Raw genomic sequence first — 12,426 nt, forward strand, 5'->3', positions numbered from 1 at the left:
GGTGCTTCACATATCTTGAACTCCTTGATTTCTCACAAAGCCCTATAAGAGAGTTACTGGTACTAGACCTATCTTATAGATACAGAAACCGAGGCACCTAGTTTTATTGTTCAATATCTGTCAGCTAGTCACAAGAAATGCTAAGAATTGAATCCAGACAGTCTGGAGTCAGAACCTACCCTCTTACCAAAAGATCCTGGTATCTGGTATGGGTAAGGGAAAGTGAAGAGGGTAAAGGAGAGATTTTAGCATGACGGGCAGCACCTCCACAGGGGGAAAAAATGGCCAGGTTTGTCAATGTCTTTGCCAAGTATGACCTTTTCAAGATCTATCAGACTCATCCAAGACAGGTCTTACTGGCTAAAGGTTTAGATGGAGGTTGGCAGGCAGAATCATGGAATGCCAGCACTGAAAAGAACTTTAAAGCCATGTAATGAAATATTTCATAGATGAAAAAACTGAGACATGCAGTTTACCTGACCTGTCCAGGATAACAAAGTGAGATCTCAAACTTCCTGCCTGTGTGTGTGTTTACACATTACCCCCTTGGCACCAAGAGCTTAAAATTTCCATGATATATTATTTATTATTAGTTTAGGAGTGTACTAATCTTAGGAAGAGGTTTCGTTCTCCCCAGAATGTTGGACTTGCCAATGTGTATCGACCTTTTAATTCATCCACTTTTCCTTTTGTCTAGCCTGTCATTTTTCCCACTCATTCTTACATTCTTCCGTCATCATTGCAACAGGGATCCAAAACCTAACTACCCAGGCTAGTCTTTCCAAATAGATAGATAGATAGATAGATAGATAGATAGATAAATAAATAAGGGGAAAAGTATAAAAATGCATAGCATCAGTTTGAGTTCTTACACCGTTAGGAATTTGGAAAATATGTCATAGGTTCCACCATCACTTTAAGTGAGTACCTACAAATTTTGTTGTGCATCGTTTCTGGGAGTTTCAGTATCAGGCATCGTCTCACCACCCTTTACATACTCAACATTGCCAGCCACCAGGATGCACGCAAATAAAGCTCTATTGAAGAATGAGTTTTCCTTTAGCTTTTAGTTTCTGTTCCACTACGGAGAAGTCATGGGCACCCAGAACATAAAGCAGTCTGAGTGGCGCTGACAACCCCAGGATTGCAGCGGGTTGGGACGCTGCAAATCTTCTTGCCTTCTTCCCACCACGCAGCACTTCAACTTGAGCCCGCACCCAGCTTAATCAATCACAAGACCCCAAGTCGTAGAGCGAGTCCAGTCCTGGGGAGTCTGGCTCAGGCTTTGCCGGCGCCGTGGAGAAGCTGGCAGGCGGCAGGCTGAGCTCCAGTGGACACAGCCAAGAGGCTCGGGGCGCGCCCGCTGCGCTCTTGGAGTCCGAGTCTGGCGCACCGCGGGAGGCAGGCGCGCTCCCACTCTCCGCAGCCGCCTCTGCCCTCAGGTTTCTCTCGCCCCGGCTTCCGCGGGTGAACCAACAGCCGGTCTCCACCTCCGGCGCTGGGCGCGCATCTCCCTCCAATCCTTGCTTACATAACGCGGGCGGGCGCGCTCCCGCCGCCGCTTACCCCCCAGCGGAGTTGGGCTGCGCCCTCCACGCCTCCGTGGCGAGCGCCTCTGCGCGCCCGTGCGCCCCACGCTAGGAAGTGACTCTCCTTGGCCACCCAGCAGCGGCAGCCTGGACGTCTCTCCGCCGGCGTGAGCTAACTGAGATTGGAGACCAGAGAGCCTCACTGTGCCCAACTCCCTCCTTCAGCTCCCACCTCCTCCCACTTCTCGCTTCCTCTCCCTCCGCCGCCTCCCCCCACCCCCTTGCCTGTGTGTGTTCGGCACTGAAGAGGGGACCCGGAGAGCAGTCCAGGCTCGGCGCGCGGCGGAGCTGCGGCTGCTCCTGCTGCTGGGGGCAGCGGCGAGGTGGCCGCCTTGCGCCTCCCCGGACTTCCCAAGTGGGGGCAGAGCAGCCGCTCGCGGAGCCGCCAGTTAGAAGGCACAGGGAAAGAGGGACCGCCAAACTCCTCCTCAGCGTCTCCTCTCCACCCCCTTTTGGCTCCTGCCCTTGGAGAAAGTGGAGTGTGGCTCTTGGTTATCATTATTTCTTCGGACTGCTTCGTGGTGCACGGATTCTCCTGCTTCCCAGTGGGGTTTTCCGCTGTTGGCGCGTCTCTCCGTGTGGTTCCACCCGGCACACCTCTGTCGACGATGAGGAAAGGTCTCCCGGCGACAGCGGCCCGCTGCGGACTGGGACTGGGATACGTGCTGCAAATGCTCGTGCTACCTGCCCTGGCCCTGCTCAGTGCCAGCGGTACCGGCTCGGCCGCTCAAGGTAAGAGGGTCCGCCAAGCTCTGCGGCCACCTCCCTTCGCTTCTTCCTCCCCTCCTTCCTCTCCTCCTCCCTAGTTCTCCTGGCTTCCTTAAATCGCCTTCTTGCTCTCAACTGGAAATCAGCTTACATTCCACTTTCCCAACTAGTCAAGAAGCTTCATTATTTTTAATCCATCTTCCAAGATGGGCACGGATGGACCAGGGACGCTCGGGGTGTGGACACGCATCGGTCTCTGGGCATGTGGGCGCCTTGCGTATCTTTCGCACTTTCCGCTCCACATTCACACGTTGTGGCATATTGTACACACGGAGGTTTGGAGAGACTCTTGGTGCGGGTGGCTGTGTGGTATGCCATGGGTGCACCGCGATGCGCAGAGGCTCCCCGCGCTGAGCTACATCTGGGGTTGCGGGAGCTTCAGGGAGTCTCTGAGCACGCTAGACGCCGAAGGGCGTTCAGCTAAGGAAATGTGTCCATTACCGCCGAGGACCCACCAGCGCCGGTGCCACTCTGCTGCTGCTTGGGGCGCTGTGGACATGCACAGCGCAACCCGGACCCGCCACCCAGCCTGCGGCAGACCCCGGGCCGTGCACGCCTCCACACTCTTGCCCTTTCCGTGTCTCCCTCCCAGTAAGCTATGGAGAAACTTAAAACCCAAGAGCTCTGGGGGAAACGGACTGGTTGTTCAAACCAAATACGAAACTCCCCCGGGGAAGCGGGCCAGTTTATAACTCTGACATTTTAATTTAACGCGTCTGAGCTTTAAAATAAGTGTCCGGGGCCTTGGGCAAAACAGGGCTGGGGAGAGGAGCGGTCAGGAGTTGAGGGTGGATGAAGAAGGAGGGGAGGCGCGGGGGCTGATTGCCAAGCTCCCTTCGTGTCCCCCGGGTTTGAAGTGGTAGCGGCAGCTTCACGCCTTCCGAGCCCAGGAAGCGGACTGGAAGGGAGACGGAGAGGAAAGAGCCAACGTTGCCCCCTGTGGGGTGTGTTTCGGGTCACCTGGGCCCCCAACCTTCTGGCCCAGCCGAGCGCCCACCTCGGTCTTTTCGACCAGTTCTCTGGTGGTCGCTGGCTCAGGGGAGGCAGCTGTTTTTCGGTAGGGTGGGGGTGGAGGAAGCGTTTGTCAGCATTCGGAGGTGATTCAGGGATCCCATCCTCTCGGTTACACTCCTTTCCAAATTTGGAGAGCAGAGGAGGTGCGGCGTTCGCCTCAACTCCCCCGGCGTTGCTCTGTGGCTCTGACACTCTGGAGGTTCCCGACTGCATGCCCTCTGATCCGCGAAGGCACTGGGGGAGAGGGCGTTGGAGGTGGAGGGGAGCGCTGAGCGTTAGCGAGTGTGGTCCGCACGAGGAGGTAAGTGATTAGCGAGGCTTTGTGAATTAGCGATTGCTACTTGGGGAGTAAATTTTGCCCTTGCCTAGCTAAGTAGCCACGCTCATGAATCCCTCCTTCCCTTCTTACCAGATGCCTCCCATCCCCGAGGTTCTGTCCTGGTTTTCTTATGCAAACTCCCAGAGCCCATCTGTCCATTTTACAAGGGAGTCTTCTGGAGAATCATAGGAACTTGTTGTGGGTTTCTTGAAATTGATAGGAAGTTCTCTGGGTAGCAGCCAAGGGTGTTTAGAGAGGGGTGTTTGGAAGTTTAAATGAACAACCTGATGAATAGTCGTGGAATCAACACCGAGACGCCCTTGTGGGATTCGACTACTGTTATTGGGCGCACAAAGGACCCAGCCACGGGGTGGGGCTCAAGGGGCGATGGGGGAGACTGGACGATGGGAGACCTGTTTGGGAAAAGGACAAGTTAAAGTCCCCAAGATGCCAAACAGGAGACCTAGGAATCTTGCCGAGAGGTTACTACAGCCAAATTAAAAAGACTGGGTCGGAAAAAAAAAGATCAATAAAGATCATCACACAGGAGATTGTAAGTGGATTAATATTGAAAGAAGGGAGAGAGATTAAAAGAAAAAGATGCTCAAGACAGGCTGAGCGAGCATGTGGCACTTGCACTTTTCTGATAGATCAGGCAATCCAAGACTGAACCTGCTCCTCTAATCTTAAATGGGAAAATAAAATGTATCCTCGTGGGTATGTGCATTTCAGTGGTGTTCTCCATTTAGTTTAGTTCTTTCCGTGCCTGGTGGACATGCTTATGTTTGAATCTTGTGGTCTAGAAAGACGCTATAGACTACTTTTATCTTTGTCATCCTCCATGTTTCAGGACACCAGCTCTTCCTGTGTTGTTGGTTAGGTATTAAAATGTAGAAAGCACCAAACTCTATCAGCTGCAATCACCATCATTCCAATCCATTTCCCCGGCCTGTTTACTGTTGAACTACTATTACACTTTCTTCTCAGAAGCATACTTTTATATTGGTCTGGCAGTCAGACCTCCTTTTCCTTCTAATTTCTTCTTTCACCTCTGTCTTTGGACTAGAACACCGGGGAAACCTAAGACAATATTGCTTCCTCAAGGTCTGATTTTCATGTGTTGAACACTTGAAGATGGAAATGAACTATTTTTTTATGAATGGAAGTACATATGCAATTAAGATGAGAGAGTTAATTTAAGTACTTGACAGTGTGGATGAGATTTATTCTGTTAGAGAAGTACTAGAAAAATGAGAAGTTTTAGAAAATATGTATGTCTTCACAAGTTGCCAAAAAAACAACAGATGTTTAAGATTTAAAGCAAAAAAGCATAATAGGTATTATTTGCAAGTGTCCTGTGTTTTGTAACTGTGGTTTGCATAAAGACAACTGGCATTTTATTTAGGTCCTTGGGAGATTCTCCAGGCTTTAGGCCGCAACTTTCTCCTTTCTGGCTATGCCTTAATTGTTTCATTCAGGATTGCCGGAAACTCTTAGCTCCAGGGAATTTGTGTCATTTCTGACTTCCAAGAATGAAAGATTTTACTAGGAAAGGTGTGTGTGTGTGTGTGTGAGTGTGTGTGTGATGTGTGGTATGTATTTGATCAGTGTACCTCAGAGTTAGTGCCCTCCTGTTATAGAAATGCATTTATTTCTGGATTACATAGCATCGATATTCTGCTTATCTAGCACCAACTAGTGTTACGAGTGTTAACATCACCAAACTCAGAACAGAAAATCAGTGAAGACTCTAATCATATTAGGAATATTTGATATTACTGTCAGTTACTTTATAATGTTTTTTTAAAGCAAATACTATACTTCTTCCTACAAAAGGGTAGAAATTACCTTCATGCATTTATGCATATTGGCTTTGGGGAGCTAGACAATTGGCATGAAGGATAACTGAATTTCATTACAGTTAAAAAATGTATTTTCTCCATGTACAGGAGCAGAGTAAATACATAAAATCACATTTGGAATTTTCAAAAAGAAAGAGTAGGCTAGTTTACTTTTGTTTATAAAAAAAACGATTTCGGGCATTCTACCTTAAGGGATGCTTAAAACGCTTCAGAGGACAAATTTTTCAAGTACTTGCAAAGAATGAAGATCTATTAGATTGTTAACATTCATTAATTTCTTTTCCTTCTGTATTCTGGATCCTGGGGATTCAGGGTTCAACAAGACAAGTTCCTGGAATATCTCCCGTTTTAGTCTGGGAGCCCGGTGTCCTGATCAAAATTCATACTGATCTTCTTAAAGCAGACCCTCTAAAAACATAAAGGAGGCGTGAGCTCTATAGAGGCAAACCCTCCTAGCTTATTTAAAATTATTGTTGAGATTTAAAAATAACTGTTCTCTAATGTATGCTACCTTCTCCAATTAGTGCTAACAGCCAGAGTGTGCTCTATTAGGCCTTAACTGCATTTAGCACTTTTCTGATTTAGGTCATGGCTTTGCTGGAGCAGCAGAGGGAGTCACTCTCAGAAGAAACATTAAAATTACAGGCTGCAACCACTTCAAGAAGATAATGGGGAAGACAGTAGGGGTGGGGATTGAGCCATAGCTGCCATGCCTGCAATTTTAACCTGCCTTTTTTTTTTTTTTTTCAGTTTGACTTTTGTATTTGTGGCAGTTAAAAACAAACCTGTTCACATTTCCCCACAAATTAGAAACCTATCAGCTCATTTGGAGAGTGCATGAGAGAGTGCAGTTCTTAACAAACGGTCCTTGTGCCCATATTATGCCCCAGACAGTGCTATTTGTTAGGGAAACAGAGTCAAGAGATACCGTTTCAGCCTTCAAGGAAGACAGACTTATAAGCATATAATTATAACTCACTGTCTGAAAAGTAACAGTGAGCATAGGCATAGTACTTTTTTGGAATCAAGTATCAACGATTGCAAACATAAATCAGGCTAGAGTTCTAGGGGCAGTGGTAGTGGAGTTTCCAAAAATTCTATCCAGAAGAGCTTAAGGATGGCAGTTCGGTTTGAAGTGGGATGTTCTTATGCAAAATGTGCATTGCAGTTGTTTATTGATATTAAATCTTACTTAGATTTAATGTACGTTTGGTCTGGTTTTGGGGAGGCACAAGCTAAGGTGCTGTTAGTGCTATGTGCCCATTCTTCGGGTTAGCTGATCAATGTCTCCTTATCCTGCTTCTCCCACCCCCTGGTTGTGTGGCCATGGGTGAGTTAATTCCCTTCATCTGTGCCTCAGTTTCCACAGATGTAAAGTGAAGATAATACATACTATAAGTCCTGTTATGATTGAATGAGCCAATACATGTGACTTGTTTAGAGCCATGCCTGGCCCACAGAAAGTAAATATTATTCTTTGGCTTTTAACTCTGTAAACCACTGGCAAAGAAATCTAGAAGTTAAAGAAACTCAAGGCCAATGTTTCTGAACTCAGACTGGGGATTGCTGCAGACACTGCTTCCCCAAAAGCAACAAATGAAGCTGTCTGAGGTGATGTTCCAAAATAGATCACTGCAAACTCCTGGACAGGGACGTGCATGGTTCCTTGAACAGTCTGGGGGAAGCTCTCTCCCTTCATAACCCCATTTCTTCCTTTCTGCTCTCTCTGGGAAAATTAACCTAATGCCAGTTCTAAAAATGACATGTTGAGTCACCGCCTGTTAAGTCCTGGCTGCAAGCTCTACCCCTGACTTTCTATCTTTACAATGAATATGGAAAGATAACTTTTCGTAAATCCATGAATACTTTTGTGGGGAAAAAAAAAAACATGCCAAGTCCCAGGTTTTCAGATAAGGGTTTAGGGAAAGTCAACCCTTTATGCAAATGTCAGTAGTTTTTTTTCTTTAAAAAAAATAGGCGAAGGTGAATAGTCTAAAGAACATAATTGAATGCATATTGAAACAACACAAAGAAACATATAGAAAAATAGGTTGACTTGAAGGCAAAGCACATTCACCAGGACTGTTCATATGTTCGAATTGTATTTGCATAGAAAGTTTTAGTATCATAATTTAGAACAACCTGGATAATCTAGATAACATATTTTGAAACTTTTACATTTAATTACTTCTCATTATTTAATGGTTATTGCTATTTTTTCATGTTTAGTGGAAATGTTGTTTTCTGACAAACTTTTATGATAACACTAGATTTTGTGGGGAATTTTGTGTTAGAGTTAAAACAGATCTTTCTCCTATAGTATTTTCATGGTGCTTTTAATTTTTGATTCCCTATTCTACACTTACAGATCCCCAGATTTTTCACTTGCTGTCTTTGTTATCCTAACTTCTTAAAGTTATGTATGGACTCTTCTTTGATTTCATATTTTATCTGGATTTGGTATTGCTTTATGTATTTGTGGAAGAGGGCTAGGTGAAACCTACACCTCAGGTATTGTCCCAGTATTGCATAGTTCAGGGATATTTGCACTAGAACAGAAACTCACAGAAACTCAGTGCTATTTTTATGTGACTTACTTTAAAGTGGAGTAAGTTTGTCTTGAGTAATATTAAAACACTACTCTTTCCTTTTTTCTAGGTCTTAAAAAGAAAATTAATATTTGAATAATTCATAGTTTTTCTTATTTTAAATATTTGTCGTCCCCACATTTATGGAGATTGTAATAAAAAACATTTCTGGTAATAATTTTATAAGCTAACAGGATCAGAGATAGTAAACTTTTTTTTTTATCCTCTCTACCTGATTAGAGCTCTCAGGAGAATTTTTGCCTTTTCTTGAAAACCTAATACATCGATTATGTTGACAGTATTTTGATTCTTTATAAACTAAATGTTAGAAAACATTGTGCCATAATTTCAAATCTTTAAAAGGAGTTTTTGGTTGAAGGTGTAATGTGGTTTTTCATTTGGGGCATTCCTGCTGCCACAAAAGTTGCTACCTTAGGATTATATAATGAAGTTTTGAAATACACAGAATGTCTCCAGATGTTAGAGGTACTTAAAACATGTCTAACCTTCTACACGGAGTTCATAGTGTTAAAGTTATGGCAATGTTCATTTAATCGAAGTTACAATTTAGAAAGTGAACTATAGCTTTACAAGTGCCAAATATTCAGCTCTTTACCCTTAATGTCAGTATACCGTTTATTACCAGTGAGCAAAAGTGCTTTGTGTGGCAAAAGTGATGTCTAATATCTGAAAATTCCAATGTTTGGAGAATGCCCCCTTTTAATTAAATGACAAACCATATCTCCTTGCAGTGTGGTAGGGGAATGTGAGAGTGAGGGGAACCAGGTGTTCTCTATCCTAAACAGAGTTCTCTCATTCTAAATATGAAGGCCCAAAATAATCATGTTAACAGATGATATTGATTAATCAGATTTAACTCCAGACTCACCAGTCTTATTTATTTTAAAATGCTGTGAAGATAGGAGTGTTACCTTCATTAATCATTGTCATTTGGATCCTGTGGCTAGTTTCATTTCTCAGCAATTATGAAAGCCATAAAAATGCCTCATGTAGATAAACACGTATTATGTTTTCCTCTAAGGTTGTTAAACAACAGAAAGTCCCTCAGCACATTTAACACGTTTATTGATGAATGCTAACATTTCTCAGTTTTAGTCAATGTCTTAATTGATTATTTAATCATGAACTGCCTGAACACAACTATATATTTTTTTTTTGTTTTTTCTGTTCAGACAAAAAACCTTATATATGAGCATTCCTTTCCAATAAAAAACAGATTACTGCTGGCATATTAAAATATATCTGCTGCCCAGTTATAAGGGCAAATATGTCCATGAATGGAAATGAAAGTGTTTTTCAAAATTTAAGAAAATTCGTGCGTATAGTAATATAAAAGAGTAGTGCAGAAGTATGCTATTTGCATAGAAATGCCGTCATTTTAAACTAATTCATCATGTGTATTCTCTTAGACCATGGAAGTTTAGTGCAACATGATAGGGTGTGTGGTATAAGAATATCCACTTATAACTATAGGCATAGTGGATTATATTCATGTATAAAATTAAAGCTAAAGGGAATAATTTTAGATAATTCCAATTGCTGAATTACAAGTGTATTACTTGTAATCAAATTGAATATTTTAAATCTTCTCTCTTAACTTTTTGGAATTTCAGGAACCTAAAAAAAATCCTTTCTAGAACTAGATCAAAGAGTACTCTTTAACAAATGGTATCCTCTAACTTTTGCAGGAAAGTGGAAACCCTAGTCAGTGACAAAAGCACTGCTGTTGAGTTCTGTGTGATTTTCAGAGTCCTGTATCATATCTGATCCAAACCAAGTAAATAACCAAATTGCTACCACAACAAAAACTTTATGATTGGGAAGATATAGTAAATAATGGTCATTTCACTTTGAGGATTATGTCTGTATGAAATGTGTTGACATTTTAATTTAGCTTTTGATAAAGGGAAAATGATATATTCTGTCTTCCACTGAATAAAGAGTTTACCAGTGACAAACATCGTGGCCACCCAGTGGAAGTGCTCAAGTTGAGCAAGCAGCAATCTTGAAGTCATTCTAAATAAAACGGTAATTACGCCTGTCGTTTTCTTTAGCAACTTTCCTTCTTCCTTCTGGATCTCCATAAGATGATGACAGGATATAAACTTTAAAATGTATTAGGGATCAAACTCGAGGATTGAAAGAGCCTAAGACATTTCCCTGCCAGACTACCACAGCCATCACCACAGAGCTTGCAGCTTGGTGGAAAACAGAAGCCCGTTTCAGTAGCCACTCTCAGAAGCTGAGGGAAAACAGGCAGGTTCAAATGATTTATTATTTTTGCTGTCCGGAATAGAGACCTCAGATCAGTATTTCATCGTAATATTATTCAACAGTCCCTCTGACTCGCAACTTTTATCTAAATAAGCGTCTTGGTCCGCACCCATTTCAGTTAATGTAGCGGAAGAACTTGGAAAGTACTTAAAAGGTGTGTTCTTGAAAAAAGTTATGTGTAGATTTCCTTTGGACCTCTTTGAGCGGGATGTGCTTGCTTGAGAAATCTAGACTTAATTAGTGATATACTGATACATGGCGTCTGGCAGTATATTCTACTGACAGTCGAATATATAATTAATCCTTTAGTGGTCATTATACAATGTGCTCTCATTTCCTGAAACCTTCTGTTAAATATTACCATTAATAAGAATACCAACATTTTGTTTTAAATCTCAGGTACACAAGCCTTTTTAGAATTTTGTAGGCATTCTTAAGGACCGCTCTTCCACAGAAGAATTTGCTTAATTGGAATTTTTATCTTTAATATCATGATGGTACATTTAAAAGGTATTGCCAGTATATTTCTTTCTTTATTGGTGAACGTAGGTATTATATTTGTTTAGATTCACATGTACATGCATGCATTTATGTAGACTCAGAAGGATCACAGTGAAGAAAGTTATATGTAGCTTACTGACTATAACAGAACTAAAAAAAATAAAGAGGAGTACTAGGAAAAGTGTTAGCAATAGATGTGTTTTCCCAGTAGGGGTGGGGGGTAACCAGTTTGTTGGATTTATTCGAAATGACGATAATATGAAAGACACACGTCCCTTTTTATTGAATTATATAACTCTAAAATTATTTCCTAGGAGGTTATTTCCAGGCAGACTCTTAGCGAAATGAAGACTTACAAGGAATAGACAGATATAGTTCAGTAATTCCCTGTGAGCATATATATAAGCTGGCACAAATTGTGTGTGTGTGTGTGTGTGTGTGTGTGTGTGTGTGTATAACGATTTTTGTCTTATGAGAGTGTTTTCGAATAGGCTTGGCAATATCTTTAGAGAGGAAACAGAACCTATCAAACAATGTGAACAAAACTTATTTTGCTTATAAAACAAATTCATAAAGGTAGTCATTGACTAGGGAATCAAATGTAATCACTGCTTTATAACTGAAAAAAATTATACTCTACTTATCTGCAACAAGTTCCTTCCTCTCTGCCAGGTGCTAAGTCATTTGCATAGTGTCCACTAGAGGTGGCTCTCATTTGCTCAGTGGCTTATCCATAGAGACAAGTTGTCTCCTGTCTTCCCCACTTTCACTGGCTTATTTCAACGTGTTGAGAAATTCCCCTTGTTTCTTACTCAGCAGACTATAATTTGTTGACCAAGGGAGGACAATAACTTCTATGCATACGTGGGTAAAATCCTTCACCCGCACGCACGAGTCCCTCTCTGGGTACTCTTTAGAAGCAACATCATTTCCGTGGTAAGCACCTTGCCTCGGGTGACCTCTTTTGTGGACTGGTTGAAGGAGAGGTCAGTTATGTGGCCCTTCTTTGAATTCAGTGATGATTTGTTTCAACTTCTTAATCAAATATGGAGTTATGTTTCTAGGCTGCAGAATATTTGATTTTCTTGGATTCTCTTCAAAGCTGTACCGGTGACTTTATTTCCAGGTATCTCCATTATATCCATTGACAGTTATTCATATTAACTGACTAATGGATAAAGAAGATGTGGTTTACATATACAATGGAATACTACTTGGCAATGAGAAAAAATAAAATCATGCCATTTGCAGCAACATAGATGGGACTGGAGGGTATTACACTAAGTGAAATAAGTCAGTCAGAGAAAGCAGATATCGTATGTTTTCACTCATATGTGAATGTTGAGAAACTTAACAGAAGTCCTTGGGGAAAGGAAGGGGGAAAAAAACAGAGGGAGGGAGGCAAACCATAAGAGACTCTTAAATACAGAGAACAAACTGAAGGTTGTTGGGGGGTGGGGGAGAGGGGAAAGTGGGTGATGGGCATTGAG

At 42.5% G+C, this 12,426-nt stretch overlaps 1 protein-coding gene across 2 annotated transcripts in view; it reads left to right on the forward strand.

Moving 5' to 3' along the window:
- Positions 1 to 720: 720 nt before the first annotated feature.
- The window catches only part of UNC5C (unc-5 netrin receptor C), a 362,776-nt gene continuing 351,070 nt past the window's right edge, over positions 721 to 12,426 (forward strand). For both annotated transcript variants that reach the window (XM_045472350.1, XM_045472359.1), the window contains exon 1: positions 721 to 2,321. In XM_045472350.1, the coding sequence (XP_045328306.1) occupies positions 2,198 to 2,321 (124 nt within the window). In that variant the 5' untranslated portion in view covers positions 721 to 2,197. The remainder of the gene's footprint in view (positions 2,322 to 12,426) is intronic.

This window comes from Leopardus geoffroyi, chromosome B1 (genome assembly GCF_018350155.1).
Source record: "Leopardus geoffroyi isolate Oge1 chromosome B1, O.geoffroyi_Oge1_pat1.0, whole genome shotgun sequence".
Lineage (NCBI taxonomy): Eukaryota > Metazoa > Chordata > Mammalia > Carnivora > Felidae > Leopardus > Leopardus geoffroyi.